This window comes from Maylandia zebra, unplaced genomic scaffold (assembly GCF_041146795.1).
Source record: "Maylandia zebra isolate NMK-2024a unplaced genomic scaffold, Mzebra_GT3a scaffold02, whole genome shotgun sequence".
Lineage (NCBI taxonomy): Eukaryota > Metazoa > Chordata > Actinopteri > Cichliformes > Cichlidae > Maylandia > Maylandia zebra.
Window position 1 is genome coordinate 3,690,302 of NW_027490032.1, and position 21,793 is coordinate 3,712,094.

The following is a 21,793-nucleotide window of genomic DNA, read 5'->3' on the forward strand; positions in this document are numbered from 1 at the left end:
ATTTTTCTTTTTTTGTTGACGGCTAGTTTTACCTTTCCATACGGATGGTCTGTTTATGTTTTGATCAAGAGCCTTTTTTGGGCAGCTGAAGAGGAGAAGTCCATCTTATGGCCAACCTCTGACTGTTTCTTGGTCATATTACCCAGCAAAACCCAGTATCCAAGTTCATCTGTAACAGTCCTTGTGCCACAGATCCGCACTGTTGCTTCTACATTAAACAGAAGAGCAGCGACATGGCTGCAGGTCTCCGCAACTCCGGCCATACAGGTGCAGTGGACGGCTTCAACCTTCCCTGTGATGCTCACAATGACCCATGGTCACAGGTCATTAATCAATGTATAAAACTAAAATAAAATGTACTTTTAGTGACACAGGATAAAAGAATGGAAGTAAGATGTATAATTAGAATTATTTATAATAAATATGAACAAATTATTGCAATTTCTTTAACTGTAGTAGTGCCATTTGTGGGAGCATTTCAAGTTTCCATATATTAATACAACCGTTATAGCCCAAATTTTAATAATCTGTATGCATATGTATCCATTAGGTCCATAGTAACTACATAAATTGGAAAACTTGTAGTGCAATAAACTACAAAAAAATTTAAAATCTGTTTGATTTGTTTTTTTTACATATCTTTTTAGTTAAAATACAATTAAGAGGTGTATCTCTCGAAATTGTAAATAGAAAAGTTTCCAACCACAAGAAATTTATTTTGAGTGTATTTATAATTTTATTTTTGAGATACACTAATTTTTATATACTACAGGAAAAATGGAAATAAATAGTTTATTTTGATGCATTATAATATTTACAACAGTGTAATTTAAGTTCTAAGCATCCCAGAAACAATACGGAAAAGCACAAAGTCAAACATCATCATCATCATCATTTATTTATATAGCACTTTAAAAACACACCTAGTAGACCAAAGTGTTGTACAATACTAATATGCACATGACTTTTATGAACATCAACATAGGCTTATAAGGCCCACAAAAATGACGTCACTTCCGGTTTCGGGCAGGTAATGGCGGACATGCAATAATTTGCACTGATGTATATGCCAACGTGTTATGAACATCGGCAAAGCGTGTTTCTGGAATATTATCTTTTTGTTGCTGCAAGTGCTTCTTATGCAAATTTTTCTAAAGCTATACAGGGAGTGCAGAATTATTAGGCAAATGAGTATTTTGTCCACATCATGCTCTTCATGCATGTTGTCTTACTCCAAGCTGTATAGGCTCGAAAGCCTACTACCAATTAAGCATATTAGGTGATGTGCATCTCTGTAATGAGAAGGGGTGTGGTCTAATGACATCAACACCCTATATCAGGTGTGCATAATTATTAGGCAACGTCCTTTCCTTTGGCAAAATGGGTCAAAAGAAGGACTTGAAAGGCTCAGAAAAGTCAAAAATAGTGAGATATCTTGCAGAGGGATGCAGCAGTCTCAAAATTGCAAAGCTTCTGAAGCGTGATCATCGAACAATCAAGCGGTTCATTCAAAATAGTCAACAGGGTCGCAAGAAGCGTGTGGAAAAACCAAGGCGCAAAATAACTGCCCATGAACTGAGAAAAGTCAAGCGTGCAGCCGCCAAGATGCCACTTGCCACCAGTTTGGCCATATTGCAGAGCTGCAACATCACTGGAGTGCCCAAAAACACAAGGTGTGCAATACTCAGAGACATGGCCAAGGTAAGAAAGGCTGAAAGACGACCACCACTGAACAACACACACAAGCTGAAACGTCAAGACTGGGCCAAGAAATATCTCAAGACTTATTTTTCTAAGGTTTTATGGACTGATGAAATGAGAGTGAGTCTTGATGGGCCAGATGGATGGGCCCGTGGCTGGATTGGTAAAGGGCAGAGAGCTCCAGTCCGACTCAGACGCCAGCAAGGTGGAGGTGGAGTACTGGTTTGGGCTGGTATCATCAAAGATGAGCTTGTGGGGCCTTTTCGGGTTGAGGATGGAGTCAAGCTCAACTCCCAGTCCTACTGCCAGTTTCTGGAAGACACCTTCTTCAAGCAGTGGTACAGGAAGAAGTCTGCATCCTTCAAGAAAAACACGATTTTCATGCAGGACAATGCTCCATCACACGCGTCCAAGTACTCCACAGTGTGGCTGGCAAGAAAGGAAGAAAAACTAATGACATGGCCTCCTTGTTCACCTGATCTGAACCCCATTGAGAACCTGTGGTCCATCATCAAATGTGAGATTTACAAGGAGGGAAAACGGTACACCTCTCTGAACAGTGTCTGGGAGGCTGTGGTTGCTGCTGCACGCAATGTTGATGGTGAACAGATCAAAACACTGACAGAATCCATGGATGGCAGGCTTTTGAGTGTCCTTGCAAAGAAAGGTGGCTATATTGGTCGCTGATTTGTTTTTGTTTTGTTTTTGAATGTCAGAAATGTATATTTGTGAATGTGGAGATGTTATATTGGTTTCACTGGTTAAAAAAAAAAAATGAAATGGGTATATATTTGTTTTTTGTTAAGTTGCCTAATAATTATGCACAGTAATAGTCACCTGCACACACAGATATAGCTAAAACTAAAAACTACTTCTAAAAACATTCAGCTTTGATATTAATGAGTTTTTTGGGTTCATTGAGAACATGGTGGTTGTTCAATAATAATATTATTCCTCAAAAATACAACTTTCCTAATAATTCTGCACTCCCTGTATGTGGAAGGAAACCGTGACCTAGGACAAGCTAATGGCATAAGATGTAAGTACAACTCCTCCGGTTTCACATGCCAAAAAAATAATTTTTGGTTCCAGTTCTACAGGGATTTAAAAATAGTTAGGTAAAACGGAGTGCCTTCTCCGACCGGTTGTAAAGGGTTAATTATATATTTTATGTAATAATTTATAAAATTTGGGTTAAAAACAATAGAAGACAAATGGCACTAGACACTTTTCTATTGTCCACACGATAGTGCTGGGCGATATGACGATATCTAACGACTTGTGCGCGCTGACTCCACTGACAAGGTACGAAAAAATGTCACGCTACGTCAATAGCAGTAGGTCTTCAGGGATTCTACGTCACGGCTGTATTTCATGCGGGTCCACATTTCCAACGCAATCAGTCTCTATACAGTCTCTGCTATTTTGAGCTACTTTTAAGCATCTTTCTTGTAGTCGTCGTTACAACACAGTGTGTTTGTTTTGATTCATTTCCCCGGAAGATGGCGCAGCGTTCCCAGCGTTCCGTGATGTCAACTCCAAAGCCCTATAGAGAGAGTAGTGGAAGCCTACTGCGAAGGATGCGAAAGGGCTACATTTGCTTGCTTGTTCAATTATTTCCATCATGCTTTGACTGCGGCTGTAACCAGACCTATTCCAGCAGGATTTGTAAAAAGTGTTTTGCCAGACACACAAAGCCGGACAACTTTTGTTCTGAGTCTAAGAAGATTAGAGAGAAAATGATCGGACTTCTCGTGTGGCTAGGTGCTGTTGAGGTTCACTTTCTCTTGACTTCACCGATTCTTTTGATATCCCAGCTGGAGAAGAAGGGTCAGATGAGGCTGAAGTATGTTTCTTCAAAGCTTTATTACCACTGATCCCACTACATGCAGTCACAGCAAACACCAAGTGGTTCTGAGAAGTACTTCTCATACACACACCTTTATAGGCTGTATTCCAATTCAGGGTCTGCAGCCTTGGAGGATGCGGGCCATGCGGGAATCATCCTCAAAGACCGAAAGTGAGATGCTTGTGTAATGGGACAGTCTTGCCTCCATGGCGCTGCTCAGGTTGCCTAGCAACCATGTCACTAACCGCTGAAACGTTTCATACAGCATTGTTTGAAATGGAAGAGAAACAGTTTTTGTTCATCTGTTTATTTTTTTATGAGCTTTGTTTGATTTGTTGAGTATCTGAGGCTGAGACCGCGGGACTGTAAAAACATGATTGTTGGGCTTCATTTCTGTACTGAACAGTCATTTTAAGATTAGCTAGTAAATAACAATTAGCTAATGTTGTTCATGAGACTAAAGTCATTTCATGTTGGTGATGTAAATATTATACTGCCAATATTACAGTTATTATTATATTAATCATTATTAGTTATTACAGCATTGAACTTGAACTCTGTGTCAAATACTGAGCTTCAGTAAAGATTCAAGTTGCATTTATTTATGTCCTATCACCTTAAATCTTCACTCAAAGACAAGTATCTTTGACTGTGTATTAGGGCTGCCACAAACGATTATTTTGATAGTCGACTAGTCACAGATTATTTTTGCGATTAGTCAACTAATCAGATCATCATCCATTGAACGTAAAACATACAGCTTATTGCACCAGCAGCATCTGCTCTTATATAATTATCATTAGCTTACAGCTTTAAGTGTTTAAGGTATGTGCTAACTAAAAATAAAGACAAAATGATAGTTTATTAAATTTTAATGAAATTTGCAGATTGTTTCAGTGAAGTTTAATAAACTCCTTGCTATCTAAAATATAACAGGACACCGGAGTAAATTCTCCAGCATCTCACACTTCTGATGATCAGCTGTCTGCTTGAAGTTTATTCAGCTGTGTAAGAACTATAACTTTAATCTCAGCCAAACCGATTTACTCAGGAACAATTAAAACACTGAAAAAAGCCAAACAATAACATTTTTAAGTTATCTAAGTGACTCATATATCATGTTTAACCTGAGTAGCGAAAGACGGCGGTGGGTTTGAAAACGATTTGCCGGGAGTCCAGTGCTCTCATGGCTCTAGCGAGCCTTGCCCCCGTCTAGCTGTCGAGCTAGTGGTTAACAGACGTCTCCGAAAACGTCGGAGCGCTTTTGAAAATATGTGGTGTCTTGATAAACTGAGCAGATATTTGAGGTTTACACAGCTACATTCTTGCCTGAAAACATGTTAAATGTTTATTTTGTGACCCAGAAAGAATAATAAGAGTAATATTAAAGCTAACTAGCTGCCGCCATTGTTGGAAACTGAGCTGGGCTCAGTGTTGCCAACTCCTCAGTAAGGAAAATCGCTATTGGTTGTCCAAAAAAGTCATTAGAAGTCGCTAAATGATGTCATCGCCTAATTTGCATAATTGGTCATGCTAATCTAATTGTAACCTATGTTGTTGGAGAGAGAAATAACATCATGGAAGAGACATAAAGTGAGTAAAAACGTCCTAAATGCAGTTAGTTTATTTAGAACTACAAATTAAATTTCTTTTAGCAATTATTGTTTTTTTTAATGTCACAATTCCAACCCTGCTCCTTTGCCCGGGCTTGGACCGGCAAAAGTGACCCGAAATAGACACTCTGGTGGAGTTACTTTGTGTGTGTGTTTATAAGTAGTTTTAAACCTTGTGATTCACAAAAAAACATAAGAGTAAAAGAAGAACTGACTGCGTTACAGCACCCGCTGCTTGTTGAGAGTAGCGCTTTCACGTCTTTTTTTAAGGGGTCTGAAAACTCGCTAAATATAGCGACCAAGTTGCTAAGTTGGCAACACTGGCTGGGCTGCGCTATGAATTCTGACTGGGACGGAGCTACTTCTTCTTCGGGGTTTAACGGCAGCTGGCATCCTTGTACATGCAGTGCTGCCATCTTCTGTTTCAGTCCGTTATTACACTCTTAAATCCTGCTACTTATTCCTGCGTCTTTTGGGATCTTACAAAGCTTCAAACGACGCGTCGACTATTAAATCAGTCGTCGACGATTTTGATAGTCGACGTAATCGTGACTAGTCGACTAATCGTGGCAGCCCTACAGTGTATATATAGATGTATCGGAATCGTGTTTATTGGCCAAGTATATGTGCAGACACATACAGGGAATTTGGTTCCAATAGATGGTGGCTCTCAAGCACAGCAATGTAAAACACACACACACACACACACACACACACACACACACACACACACACACACACACACACACACACACACACACACACACACACACACACACGTGTCTATATATACACATTACACATACATACACAAAGCTGTGTAAACCAACTATAAATAACGAACCTAAACTTATATACATAAAATACAGAAATGAATGAGGTGGAATGAATACTACAAAATGTACATAAGGTGCAGTTGCAGTCTGGCAGTGGGAGCAGTGTGACAAGTCAACTGTTAAGAAGGGAGATGGCGAGGAGAAAGAAACTGTTCCTGTGTCGGGTGGTCCTGGTCTGCAGGCTTCTGTACCGTCTGCCAGAGGGCAGCAGATCAAAAAGTCTGTGTGCAGGGTGTGAGGGGTCTGTGATGATTTTCCCTGCCCGTTTCCTGGTTCTTGAGAGGTACAGATCCTGGATGGAGGGCAGGGGGGTGCCGATGATCCTTTCTGCTGCCCGTACAGTCCGCTGCAGTCTGCTCCTGTTCTGTTTAGTGGCTGCTCCATACCAGACTGTGATGGAGGAGCACAGGACAGACTCAATGACCGCAGTGTAGAACTGGATCAGCAGCTCCTGTGGAAGAATGTATCATATATAAGATACAAATATTGTTATTTCATTTTGTTGGCATTACTAAATTTGGCTCAGTTCTTACATATATTTGTAACAATATATGTAGATTAATGTTGTTCGTGTGTAATTTACGTTGAGTAGGCTAACCACGTTATTACATTAATGCATGTAAGGTGAACTAGCAAACACCGTCATAGTTACATGGCTTTCTTCTTGTCTGATGGCAGATACTCCCTTCACCCTGGCCAAAAAGGCTAAAATGACCAAAGAAAAAATGGAAAACGGCTAAACATGAGAGGTTTTTAGACGAAGTTTGTGTTTTTTCCATTGTTTAAGCATTGCTTCCAGCCAAGAGTGATACCATATATGCCCTATGGCTGCAGAAAAGGCTAACATTGTTATCTTTTTACAAAAAAAACAGCTGAACATGAGAGGGTTTTGGACCAATTTTGTGTTCTCCATTCTTTAAGCACCAGTTTGAGTACCGTTTAAGCACTGTCACCGTTTCAGAAGTACCAGTTTGGTACTGGTATCGGATAGGGCTGCACGATTTTGCATGAAATGAGAATCACGATTTTTTCCCCTTAGAATTGAGATCACGATTCTCTCACGATAAATATTTATTGCACTTATTAACTGCACATCAACTTCATAACAGTTGAGACTGAACATAAAAACAATAAATAAACATAAAAACAACAAATGTCTCACATTTGTTGTTGCTGCAAAATGTTGTACTGCTTGAAATTCCGTCTCCACCGTTGCTCGACACTGCGTGTATAGAGCAGGTAGTGCAACAATAGAAAAATAGTTGCGGGACAGCACTGTGTAGCGTTTGTCTAGGGTGTTGATCATTTCCCTAAATCCCTCGTTTTGCACAGTGTTGATGGGAGCCATATCTTTGGTCAGGTGATAAGTAATGGCCTCTGTAATTTCTTTGTGCCTGCGGGAGTTCGACGGGTATAGGGAAGCGCTGTATAAGGTTCCCGTTATTGATGTTTGGGTGGTTGACCGGGATGGATTTTCTCCTGTCACTTTCTCGTCTTCCCTGACGTGCTCTCCGTTGTTTTTTCCCTACTAATTTTAGCATCACACGGCACAGCTTCTGTATCACGTGGTATAAGGCTCCGCCCTTGTCATTTGTTGAGCAGGAAGAGTGAGCGCTTGTTTTCATGCAGATTACGTCCCGGATCAAAATGCGGTACAATCGTCGTCTTTTTTTTTTTCTTTTTTTTAAAATCGTTGTCATTTGGAAATGAGATCGCACAAAAGTATGAATCAAGATCGCGATTTTCTAACGATTAATCGTGCAGCCCTAGTATCGGATAAAACCTTAACGATACCCATCCCTACATACAACCACCCTTTACCTTCCCATATGGAAAAGAAATAGTAAAAAATTATATGATTTACTCATGAAAATGGCCACTTTCTCATTACTTTCATATATTGTTTTAGTAAGTATCCAAAACATAGAAGTTTCATTATATAATTTTCAAGGGGTCTTATATCTGTTTTCACTCTTGTATGCTTTTCATACAAGTTTCACACAAGACGGATACAAACTTTATAAGATTTATATATATCCTTTCCATGTGGGTTGTCTGGGTGGAGTAGGTGGAATCTAATGAGGTGCTTCAGGTGGTACTGCTACCATTGAGTGTGAGCCGGACTTGTGGATCTATAGAAGTCCATATATACAGGGTGTAGCATCCACTGGGTAAAGGTAGTGATATGCAGGGGGGTCAGTGGCTTTTTCCCCTTTCAGGTTCTTGTGACAACTGATGACTTTCTTGTTGTAGCTGCTTCTCAGTTTCCACATTGAAGTTTCATAGGTATTGTTGTCACTGAGGAGTTTAGTCATGTTTATTTGCTCTGCTTTTTTTTTTTTATCAGGGATAAAATACATATACTTTTTGTGTCCCAGCTGAGTAACAGGAGAAGAGTCTGGTGGAGCAACAGAGGAACAATTTCAGCCATTTGGACTCAGCTCAGCCACTACAGAGGAATAAATGACTTCAACACAGAAGGTGAGAAAAATATCACAGTTACACTGTTATTGAAACTGCACAGCTTGTTGGTTTTTAAAAACATGTTAACAGCAGCTTTATCTTTTCCATCCCGGGCTCCTCCATATATACACAGAATCTACATTCACAAACAAAAAACTCAGATGTTACAAGAAGATACAAACATAATTTTTATCGGCACACATTGAAACAACAATAACAAAAATTGAACTCAATTTTTTATGAGTAAAATATTTTCTCCACTTATCAATATTTCTTCAATATGTATTTTTCATTACGACTGTCATTGTAGCACATCATTGAAATGTGATACTATGACCAGAAGGTGGTGGAAACACACCTACAATGTGTTTGTTGACATGTTTGATTCCGCTAATAGAGGGAGTTACAGTTTGTTCCACGACTGCATTTCACTCACTGCCTCTGTTTGTATCTCTGTCACTGCAGGACCAACATGGAGCGAGAAGTCAGCGCTCTCAGGAGGCCGACAAACCTCACAGAAGAAAGGGAGAGAAAACCTGCAGCTGTGATGAGTGTGGGAAGGATTTTACCCGGGGTCGAGATTTAAAAAGACACCAACTCATCCACAGTGGATTTAAACCTTACAGCTGCGACTTGTGTGGAAAGTCTTTTACCCAGGCTGGAAGCTTAAAAACACACCAACTCATCCACAGTGGATTTAAACCTTACAGCTGCGACTTGTGTGGAAAGTCTTTTACCCGGGCTGGACACTTAAAAACACACCAACTCATCCACAGTGGAGTTAAAGCGTACAGCTGTGACTTGTGTGGAAAGTCTTTTACAGAGTCTGGACACTTAAAAACACACCAACTCATCCACAGTGGATTTAAACCTTACAGCTGCGACTTGTGTGGAAAGTCTTTTACCCTGGCTGGAAGCTTAAAAAAACACCAACTCATCCACAGTGGAGTTAAACCTTACAGCTGCGACATCTGTGGAAAGTCTTTTACCCAGGCTGGAAGCTTAAAAACACACCAAATCATCCACAGTGGATTTAAACCTTACAGCTGCGACTTGTGTGGAAAGTCTTTCACCCGGGCTGGACACTTAAAAACACACCAACTCATCCACAGTGGATTTAAACCTTACAGCTGCGACTTGTGTGGAAAGTCTTTCACCCGGGCTGTACACTTAAAAACACACCAACTCATCCACAGTGGAGTTAAAGCGTACAGCTGTGAGTTGTGTGGAAAGTCTTTTACAGAGTCTGGACACTTAAAAACACACCAACTCATCCACAGTGGAGTTAAACCTTACAGCTGCGACTTGTGTGGAAAGTCTTTTACCCTGGCTGGAAGCTTAAAAAAACACCAACTCATCCACAGTGGAGTTAAACCTTACAGCTGCGACTTGTGTGGAAAGTCTTTTACCCAGGCTGGAAGCTTAAAAACACACCAAATCATCCACAGTGGATTTAAACCTTACGGCTGCGACTTGTGTGGAAAGTCTTTCACCCGGGCTGGACACTTAAAAACACACCAACTCATCCACAGTGGATTTAAACCTTACAGCTGTGATGACTGCGGGAAGGATTTTACCCGGGGTCGAGATTTAAGAAGACACCAACTCGTCCACAGTGGAGTTAAACCTTACAGCTGTGACTTGTGTGGAAAGTCTTTTACCCAGGCTGGAAACTTAAAAAGACACCAACTCATGCACAGTGGATTTAAACCTTACAGCTGTGACTTGTGTGGAAAGTCTTTTACCCAGGCTAGAAACTTAAAAAGACACCAACTCGTCCACAATGGAGTTAAACCTTACAGCTGTGAGTTGTGTGGAAAATCTTTTACGTATCGTGTGGGCTTAAAAAAAACACCAACTCATCCACATTGTAGTTAAAGCACACTACTGTGAGTTGTGTAGTAAAGCTTTTGCTCAAAGTCGAAACTTACAGAACTATCTAGTTACCCACTCTGGAATTAAGGCGTACAGCTGCAACTTTTGTGGAAAAAGTTTCAGTGAAAAACACTACCGAAATATTCACCTACGGATTCACACTGGAAATGATGTTTCCTTCTGTGATCAGTGTGGGAAACTGTTTCCAACAGATGCACAGTTACAGCAACACATGTTTAGCCACACTGAGGAGAGACCTTATAAATGTGACCTGTGTGAGAAGACTTTTAAATCTCCACATCAGCTGAAAAAACACCAACAGATCCACACCAGAAAGTAACTCTACAAGTGCAGTTACTGTGAGGATGTATTTACCTTTTTATCCTGTATTTTTAACCTGATTGTTTGGAACAAGTTTGATCAGTAAACTTATGGAGTTATACTGAATGAACTGTTTGGGAAAATGAAGACTCATTTTCTCTCAGTAAGCTGAGTGTTATAATGTAAACAGTAAAAGTAATTGGACGTTGGCAGAGATGCTCTTTATTTCAGGCGACATTCAGGATAAAAATAAACAAAGCAGAGCAACACAGATGGATCCAGTTCTCAGCCCTGTCGTCGCTGTGGTGGTGGGAAAACGTTTCTTTGTAAGCTTTGTGGAAAAACTTCCAATCATCAACTGGACCTAAATCCACATCAACGCAGCCACACTGGAGACAAATGAACTACTGCAACGAATGTGGGAGAGGCTTCCACACACCAAGTACATTAAAAATACATGAACTCTTTCACAGTGTGGTCAAAAAGCACATCTGTGACTAGTGTGGGTCATCCTTCACCACTGGACGTGAGCTCAATGAAAAAGGATAAGGGAATCCACACAGGAGAGACACCATACAAATGCAGACAATGTGACAAAAGATAAGATAAGATAACCTTTATTAGTCCCACACGTGGGAAATTTGTTTTGTCACAGCAGGAAGTGGACAGTGCAAAAGTTATGACGCAAAAATTAGAATACAAAAAGACTAAATACAGTACACAGCTGTACAGAATAGAATAAAATAATATACTAAATACAGTAGAATAAAAAGCTTCTCACAATCAGGTCATCGTAACAAACATGAATGTACACACATGGAAGTGAACTGCAGCTGTGACCAGTGTGACAAGAGTTTCAGGAATCTCAGTTCATACTCCAAACACAAACGATCCCACGCTGTAAATAAACTGTTTCACTGTTACCAATGTGCAAAAACCTTCACTTCATTATCTGCTCTGTGCAAACATCAGCCTGATCATGCAGGACTGAAATCACTGGATCACAATGAATCTGAAGAGAGAGAAAGATCCTCTTCTGGTTTCAGGGTCAGACTTAAAAACTTTGAGATCAGGCTCCACAGAGTTCAGATGGAATCTCCTGTAAAGAGTGTCAGCTGATGTCACACTTGGATCTGATGAGGTAGCTCTGATTTCTGGACCTGGGGTCCGTTCTTCGTACGTTGCTTACTACATCCAAGACCAAATCATCGCTCTAACCGTGAGCTCGCTAATCCGGTTCTCCGAACACACCTGCTGTTGACGATTAGTACAGCTGGATGAAATGATGTGAGATCACTGGGTGTCGTAAAAGGGGCTATGCATCGATAGTAGAAACATTGATCGGCAACCCTCTGATTGGTCGGCGAAATGTCGAAGGGGCACGCACGGTATTTTTTGGCAGCAGAGCAAGAACTCTTGAGTGAGGGATTTTAGGAGTTTCAGAGTTTAATCAGTTGTAGCCACAGCTGCCCTGGGGCAGACTGACAGAAGCCAGGCTGCCATATCGTGCCATCGGCCCCTGTGGCCAACACCAGTAGGCGGTAGGGTAGATTTATTATATTACACTATATTATCCAATATTATATTACATTATATTATATTATGTTATATTATATCCTCTTTCACATTAGAGCCACAACAGGACCCACTAGAACATGGGAACAAGTAAAAGTGAAATATAAGAATATTCCACAGAATGGTAATATTTATCACTTATATTGCTTTTTGTCTCTTGGAAATCTGTGATGTCTTTTTGTATCGCTGCCTGGTTTGGTAACCTGACGGTGAAGAACAAGAATCGATTGGGACTTCTGGTAAAAACCGCTAGCAAAATTTCAGGGCGCTGGCAAGATGGACTTTTGGCCATTTACAATAGAAACGTGCTTAGAAAGGCTCATTCTATTATTAATTGTGTGAACCATCCACTTCACAGTGAGTTTGAGTTGTTGCCTTCCGGCCGCCGTTTTAGAGTACATCCGAGGAGGACTAAAAGACTCCAGGTCTCTTTTATCCCTACTGCGTCTTGTCTCCTTAATGGCAAATAATTGTCCTTGAATTTTCTATCATTATTATTGTTATTATTGTTTTATAGTATTGTTCTGTTGTTCTTATCCTCCTGCTGCTAAACTAATTTCCCCTTGTGGGACAATAAAGAAAAATTGAATTGAATTGAATTGAAATAATCTGTTTGTTTGTTCATAACAGCAACCAAGAAAAGGGCAGAGCAAAAAAAAGACAGGTGGTGGTCCTGCACCCCCACGTCAACAAGTTGGTTAAGTGAATAATACCCTCACGGGAAAATCGATATCTCTCAATGAGCACACTGTCGCGCTGAGCTAAAGGATCCTGTCTATTCCGCAATATACGCTGAATTCTGAAAACTCTCCTTATCAATCTTGCACCTTCCGCAATGGGTGGCTCGCGTATACGGACAGGATATGACTGCGACAGACTTCCCAAATCCACCTTCGCTTTTATAGCCGTGGTCTCTCATCTTGATTACACGAAGTAATTTACTATTACTACTCTGAAATATGAATTACATCTGTAATAATCACATACATGTAATAGAATGTTAATAGTACATTTCCCTTTTATAGGAAATGACCTGTATGTATCTGTGTGACATCAATACAAGGATCAAGTGCTGCATTATCTTTAGTTACATTGATGTTATTTATTTATGGTGAAACAGTGGTGGAATATCGCTGTTGCTTTCGTATAAATGAAGCGGACATACCTGCGTGGCCGCGATCTAATCCTGTTTACATAAAGTAAACCTGCTCCAGAGCAGGTTTACGCTCATGGCTCTGTTGCTATGACAGCAAGTCCCGGATGAGCTTCGGGGAACCGAACGATCCAGGATCACGCGAAATCGTCAACAATCAAATCCAGCTAACTTACTTAGCGAGGTACGAAGAACGGACCCCTGCAGTGAATAATCCTGAATGTTACATTTAGGAAGCTGCATGTATAGATATGTATATCAAGTTTATGTTTTTTCCTTTGAGGGATTTTAATTCTCTAAAATGTTATCCCAGTTACATTTTAACCTTTGTTCCCTTAGGACACAGTAGTGTTTAGTAGTTGTAATATTAAAGTTATAGGAATGTCTTTTCTTTCTTTTTTTTTAACCAAACTGGTATTCTATCAAAAATCAAATATGGATATGTAAATCATTTCTTTTATTTGAACTTTTTTAGTTTTCCTGCCCCAAGTGGAGGAGTTCAAGTATCTCGGGGTCTTGTTCGCGAGTGATGGGAGAAGGGAGCTGGAGATCGACAGACGGATTGGGGCTGCGGCTGCAGTAATGCGGACGCTGCACCGGTCAGTCGTGGTGAAGAGGGAGCTGAGTGTAAAAGCGAAGCTCTCAATTTACCGGTCGATCTACGTCCCTACCCTCACCTATGGCCACGAGCTGTGGGTAGTGACCGAAAGAACGAGATCGCGGATACAAGCGGCGGAAATGAGCTTCCTCCGAAGGGTGGCTGGCCTCTCCCTTAGAGATAGGGTGAGAAGTTCGGCCATCCGGGAGGGGCTTAGAGTAGAGCAGCTGCTGCTCCACATCGAAAGGAGCCAGCTGAGGTGGTTCGGGCATCTGGCAAGGATGCCCCCTGGGCGCCTCCTGGGCGAGGTGTTCCAGGCATGTCCCACCGGGAGGAGGCCCCGGGGCAGACCCAGGACACGCTGGAGAGATTATATCTCTCGGCTGGCCTGGGAACGCCTTGGTATTCCCCCGGACAAGCTGGAGGAGGTGGCTGGGGAGAGGGAGGTCTGGACCTCTTTGCTTAGGCTGCTACCCCCGCGAACCGACCTCGGATAAGCGGATGAAGATGGATGGATGGATGGATAGTTTTCCAAAATTAACTTATTTTTTATGTATTCATTGCATGTTTCACCTCAGTTAAATTTCAATCCTTCATTCATATTTAAACTCTTGATGTGGGCTGTATTTCCATGTAATACCTTTTTTTTCCAGAAGATGGAGCAGTGATGCTGTGTAACCTTTATTTAATTAGGGAAATAACACAATATTCACAGTGGCAGCAAAGAACTGTTAAAAGTTAAAAACAGCAGCACACATCAGAACCATTTTAAAGATTACAGGTGACTACTTTTAGTTAATTCAAATCCTATTAAACTTCTATTTTTGGCTCCTCCTTTCACTTTAGTGTATTTACTGTATCCTTGAAGTCCACGTTGTTTTTTTAATGAATTCATTTTGATCCACATGTTCTGCAGCTGTTTGCCTTTTGATTTGAAGTTTGCATTATGAAATCCTGATACTGTTAAAGCATCAGTTATAATTGATGAACTCTGTGTAAAGTTTATTAAACAGTTTGGTGTGAAAAATATAGAAATGGTCTCACAGCAAGTAGTTTGAGCCATGATTTCCGATTCAAACTAATTTAAATGTTTTTAGTGGTACATGTGGAGGTTTATCAGAGGAGGAGACTTGGCTGCTCTCGGCACGGTTCCTGCAGCTCATTAAAAACTCTGAAATGATCTTCAAGGAAAAGATGATTAATTTTTCTTAAAAACAAGGTGTGGGAATGAAGTTTTAACATGAGTGTGTTTAAGATGCATTGTGAATAGCATCTCACACATTCCAATAAAGCAGATGTTCCTGCATTGCAACAGTAGTTTGCAGATGTGTTCATCCCCCGACCATCTGCAAGACTCTCATGCAGCACCAATTTGAAACGCAGCCTGGAAAGTGCGTTCATGGCCCTACAGGTTGCCTAAGCACAAGAGACAAATTGTGCAAAAGGAATTGGCTGAAATGGTGAAAATGCTGTTATCATAGGATGAAATGAGGATTTGTTCCTCAGTGTTTGGTCTCCTATGCTTACCTTTTCTCCAGATGATTTGTCGCAGTTGAGAGGGGCCGGTTGTCTTTAAGGTGCTTCCAGGTAATTAAGAAGTGAGTGCAGGGTTCGTACCATTCATCACACTTCTGTTAGGTTTGTTTGAAGACTCGGGCATTTTTCAGCACCTGCTGTAGCGATAGCTGCGTCCTCACACTGCATATGCTGTTTGCCACCTGGATGATGTTGTCATTCATAGTGATACCACGGTGGAGCATGTGCAGTGGGTGGTCACAGTCCCTAAAGTGTGTGGTTGGATGGAGGGACGTACAGTATTTGGGTACAATTTGGGAGCTGGGTATGTGCATCCACACATGGATAAAACAGCAGCCATCGCTTCCTGCCTGTGTCCCAACGCAAAAAAATAACATCCTGATAATAATGAATTACAATATTCCCGACAAGAAGAAATAAATGCATGAACGAGTTTTTCAGCATCACTCTGGGACAGGATATTTCTGATTTTCAAGATATTGCAGCAATGGAAGAAAGCAGTCATAAATATTTGCTTAATATGTCCATTAAAGGAGAAATCCTGGTCAAAATGACTCTAAGATTCCATATAGTGTTACTGGAGGCCAAGGTATTGCATCCAGAAAAGGATAAAATCCGTAGCTGTTGATAAAATTGGCACAGAGCTTCCCCCATGCATTACCAAAGATTCACATCAAACTCATTCTTGATTGCTTTAATGAACATTTTTTTATTGTCACAGTTTGATACTGATGATTTCTTGTGAACACTCCTTTAGTTTAAACCCAGTGACAGTATGAAGTTATTATGTTTGTTTTCATGTAAGTATCTACACTTATATTATCTATCTATACTTCGTCTGCATCCCTCGAGGCCCCATTTGAAGGCTGATTATGTCCCAACATAGGCCAGAATTCATAGCGCAGTGGTGGCTGTGGCTTTTTTTTTCAACAAAGAAAAAACCCCAGCAGATGGCTGAAGCGTGGTGGCCAAAGAATAAACTTTTAAAAGCAAGTATAAAATTTTAGATCACTTATATATCTGCAAAGAACGTTATAACATTACTGTTGGCTACATGTCCACAAAGTTATGTATAGGGGTGGGTTTTTAATTATCGATTTATCGATTAAAATCGGTTCTAGCTTGGATAATGTGATATCGATTCATTAAAATCCTGAATTGATTTTTTAATACAAATTTATTTTGACCAAAATGCCAGAATTTCAGGTTAAACCTCAGAAAATTTCAACAAATAACAACAACCAAACAGCTGAAATAGTAAATGAGAGCAGGAACACGATTCTGCACAAAGACGTAAACACAAAGCGTGGATCCACCGACGGATCAGAATCAGCGAGATGTCGCCTTTCTCTCACGACAGCACGGACACGGTCGGGGCTGAAAGCCGACAGCTCGCTGATCCGTGCTTTGAGTTCACGCCCTTTTTCCACTAGATTCTGAAGCTGCAGGTTTTGTCTCTCTCCAAACAATATTGACTAAACCAGCAGCTAAAGAAGATCCAACCCTTCACATAAACATCGTCATGAACTTTTGCTGTTTTACTTCCACAACAATAAAATCACACTTCATGCACAGCTCTCTCCCTCTCTCTCTCTTTCTGTCTATGTGTACTTCAAGAACAGTTTCCCGTCAAAAAAATCTGTTTTCTGCATTATTCGCTTGTTTATTACTCACAAGTCTACCGTTGTTTACAGTGCTGTCGGCCGCTGTTTTTTCCCTTTTACCTAATTCTGAAAAGAAAGTCTCATTTCTGCTGTTCAATAGGCTACTGAACAAATTCAAACTTTTTAAAATTATGCGAAATTTCAAAACACTTAGCTGTGTCTCTAATAAAACCTCTGTAACTTTGCTCTGCTTCACTTCAGCAGCATCAGCTGAGGTTCATATGTTGATTAATGGTTTTCTTTCATTTTTGATGTACTGCAGAATATTTTTATAAAATCCCAGGCCAGGAAAATCAACTTTGTGTTTTTCTGTGTTTTATCCTCAGCTACTTCGACACAAAGGCATCTGCTGTGATGCTCACACCTTTGATAGAGTCTAGCAAGTGTCAGCTTTTTTTATAGATATAAAAATATGGAAATGTATTGATGCAGGACCTGAATGATGATATATGGAATGTGGAATATCTGTCCATGCAGACAATATTGATTTGTAACTTAAAATTTGTTATTTTAACTAATAATCTTGTCAGCATAAAGTTCTTTATTTGGAGCACAGATCTACAAGAAAGATAAGTTACTGAAACGTGCTTGTGCTTAAATTCCATATCAATCTTTGGCAATATTGTGAGTAATGTTAAACTTAAAGATCATCTCTGCCTCCTGATCTGTTTCCTGCTGCCTGCCACTGAAGGCAGTGGGGAGAGGTAACAATTAGGCAGTGCATTTACCGTGGCATATAATGTCATCTTTTCTCATTACAGTCCACTTTGACCAGCAGGTTTGTGACAGTTGGCTTAACATACCGAGCCAAGGAATCTAAATATACATTTGGCATCTCAGTGGGGCTACCAAAAGTCATCACCTCAGTCTTTTTATCATTGAATTTTAAAAAGTTAAGAGACATCCAAGCCTTAATGTCATCAAGACACTGAAGTAATGGTTGTATGGAATATGTGCCTTTTTTATGTAGGAAGGAAGGTCATTCATTGACTGTCAACTCTCTTTTCAAGAATTTTGGAAAGAAAACGTAGTTAGAAGAAAGGCCTGTAATTTGCACAACTAAAGAGTTTATTATATTACTCCTTCTGGGTCACAGAACAAACAATTATTATATTTTCAGGCGACAAAGTAGCTGTGTAAGCTTCAAATATCTGCTCGATTTGTCAAGATATCACATATTTGCAAAAGTGCTTCGACATTTTTAGAGATGTCTGTTACCCACCAGATCGATAACTGTCAAGGCTCAGTAGAGCCGGCGAGAACAGTGAACTACTGGCTCATTATTTTAACATAGATAACATAAAAATATTATTGTTTGGCTTTTTTCAGTGTTTTATTTGTTGATCAGTAAATTGGTTTGGCTGCGATTAAAGTTACAGTTTTCATAAAATCCAAACAGAAAACTGATTAAACAATAGCGTGAGATGGTAGAATTTTCTCCAGTGTCCTGTTATATATTAGATAGTAAGGAGCAGACGGCTGAGTTTAACTCCACCAAGGCTAGACCATCCCATTACACAGCTTCGCACTTCCAGCCTTCTCAGCCTTCTCAGCCTTCTGTTGACCTAGTGTTTTGAGTTTTAGTTTATTTGGATGATATGTTTGAGTTCTTTAGGGTAGCTCAGTTGTTTATTAGTTTCCCTATGTGTTTTCTACCCTAAAGAACTCAAACATCCATATCATCCAAATAAACGTGACATGGGTCCTCCGAAGGATGCAGCCCCTGAATTAAGACACAGCCAGTCACTCGTCTTTCCGAGACATTCAGTCAGCTTCAGGTGGCAGTAATAACTTACATTAATGCATCTTAAGCAGACTTCTTCTAAGAAGCTTTAAACATTGTTTTTCTTTAAATAGAGGAATTATCATCAGACCAAATTTCAGTCCAGCATATGTCTCACCCACCTTCCTCCCTACATCCTCTCATTCATAAACCTGTGAGGTTGTTCTCTCTTTCCTCTTTGGATCCTGCTCTTTACTGAATGCCAGGATGATAGTTGACTGTGGACTATCATTTTGGCTGAGAAAAGCTCCGAGACATTTCAACACACTGCGATTCAACATTAAGCTGCACTGAGCTACCACTCTGTTGTTGGTCACGTGGTTTTAAATAAAGAAAAAACAAAAACACTAAAAGCAGCAGAAGGAAGACTGAAGATTTAATATAGATTGAATTTTGTAAAATATGTGTACACACACACACACACACACACACATACACACACACACACACACACACACACACACATAGAAAAACATTTAGTATACACATCCAGAAATGCATATACTATTATATATTGTACATATATTTATTAGTTTCAGATGTAGCCATTCTTGTATTTTGCTTGTTTACATTATTGTATTTTGCACAACTCTGTTGCTTGTGAAGCTCGCACACAAGAATTTCACTCACATGTACTGTACCAATGTACCTGCACATGTGATGTGACAATAAAAGTGATTTGATTTGATTCCTTCCATCATCCCATAAATACTACTTTAATTCACTGTGCTATTTCTTTAATTTAGACATCATACAGAAATATCAGAAATATCATCCTCACCAATTTATCAATCCAGACCTCTGACCTCCAGACAATCTAAAAAAATCTATATTTCTTTGTTTTGTTTTGTTTTATGTTTGCACAGGAACCAGTTGCATAATGGACTGTTTTTATATTTGTTTGTTTTTCAAAATACAGTTCTCCTAAGTCTTAATAACCCAGGAACAAAAATATTTTTTTTTCATTTTTAAAAAAGACCTTTTGTGTTTTTCCCAAAAAAACTAGTTTCAACAGTGAAAATGACTTTGACCTCTTAAATGGTGACCTTGCCACAAAGTCCCATGAAACACTAGTCAAAACATATAGCATATGCAACATAACATAACACGTTTGTAAGACTCATGAGAATACGATGATGACGATGATGACGATGATTGATGGGTTTAGATTTTATTATTGTCATTTGTATTAGGAAATATTTAACCATATATGCTTAGAGGTGTATAATCAATTGTGTAGTGATAGGACTGTGGTCTTTAGCAGACTACAAAGGCTTGGTGTGCATTCCACAGTGGTTGATCTCCACATGATCCCGCACCTCTGCAACTCCGATGTTTGGGATCAGACCTTGGAAGAATTTAGCTCCTCCACTCCAAATGTGAAATTCTCGCGGCACTCCAGTGTCTACTGTCACTCCAAAAGAGTTAGGTGAGGCTCTTGTTCCTTTACTGCTCGGCACCGTCCTTGCACATCCTGTCCACTTCTGACTCTTTGCTTTTACTGGTATTCTGTAAGCCAGGTTGGACTTGCATTCAGTCCTCCTTAATGTCAAGTTCTCAGCGCACTTCGCACTGGTCAAGCATTTCATACACCTGCTCTCATTCTCTGGAGGTCAGTAGGTGTATATGTACCCACATAAGCGAAGCGGCAACTCCCCCACTGACAGTGATCCATTGTTCATCACACACAACGGCAGTTGAGCTGCGTTCAGCTTGTTCAGCAATATTATGTCTGGCAGTGGGTCTGACACTTGAGGCCAGGCCAATAAGTCAGTTTGCCCAGAACAATTCACGTGTAGAAGTGGCGACTTACTCCAGGTGATGTTCAAAGGTGTACTATAGTTGGCCTTGGACCAGAGGACTCTGTTGCCAGGATGAGTTGCTAAGCCCAACAGACACCAACTCCTGTCCTCTGGTATGCTGTACGGCCACAGTCCAGATGTATATGCGGATAACGGCATATGAGCACACACATAGCAGTCCGTTCTATTGTTCAAGTGAGCAGTTGTATTCATAAACTGCCACCAAAAGTTTGTAGAATAGCCATGAGGGTATTGGTTGTGGTTTCCTTGGACATACAGGGTCTCCACAGCTGACCATGATGACATCAAAGCCATTACACCCAGCAGGGTAGACGACACTTTACCAGCCATTCTGATGAGTACCTGTGGCTCAGTTGGTTTCTTCACCGGATTTAGACGAAGGGCCCTAGAGGCTTTCCCCCCCCCCTTTGTACCCGGTCTTCCTGCCACTTACTCCGCAATTTCTTGCAATTTTGTCTGCAAAGGCGTTGCCTAGTACAATGGGGTCAGTGCCACGTGTGTGTGCTGCACATTTACAAACTGCAACTTTACTGGGCAGTAAGACTGCTTTCAACAGGTCCTGTAAAAGTGTCGCATGCTCCACCGGTTTCCCTGTTGATGTTGTCATGCCTCGTCTTGACCACTGAGCGGCAAAGAAATGAAGTGTAGCATATGCATACTGACTGTCTGTATATATAGTCACTGCCTGCCCTTCAGCTGCTTTGCAGGCTTCCGTCAGAGCCACTATCTCAGCTGCTTGGGCAGATATGGAATGTGATAACTGCCCGGCACGAATGACCTGCACATCATCCACAACAGCAAAGCCCGTTTTAGACTTTCCCTCTGCTGTTTTAAAACTGGAACCATCAACAAACCAAACCTTGCCCTCAGTGAGTGGTATGTCCGTTAAATCACTTCTAGGTTTACACTGTGTTTCCACATGCTCACTACACACATGTGGTGTACCCTCCTCCTCTGTGGGCAACAATGTAGAGGGATTCAAAGTTGTACACCGCTTAATAGT

At 40.5% G+C, this 21,793-nt stretch overlaps 1 protein-coding gene across 5 annotated transcripts in view; it reads left to right on the forward strand.

Annotated features, from left to right (window-relative positions):
- LOC106677000 (coxsackievirus and adenovirus receptor homolog) overlaps positions 1-21,793 on the forward strand; it is a 53,663-nt gene that overhangs the window by 8,051 nt on the left and 23,819 nt on the right. For 3 of the 5 annotated variants that reach the window (XM_076880990.1, XM_076880989.1, XM_076880991.1), the window contains 2 exons: positions 8,378-8,480; positions 8,928-13,956. The exons of 1 other annotated variant lie outside the window; for it this stretch is intronic. In XM_076880990.1, the coding sequence (XP_076737105.1) occupies positions 8,463-8,480; positions 8,928-10,340 (1,431 nt within the window). In that variant the 5' untranslated portion in view covers positions 8,378-8,462 and the 3' untranslated portion in view covers positions 10,341-13,956. Of the gene's footprint in view, positions 1-8,377; positions 8,481-8,927; positions 13,957-21,793 lie in introns of those variants that run through there. One more of the 5 variants, XR_013096089.1, reaches the window with a different exon arrangement.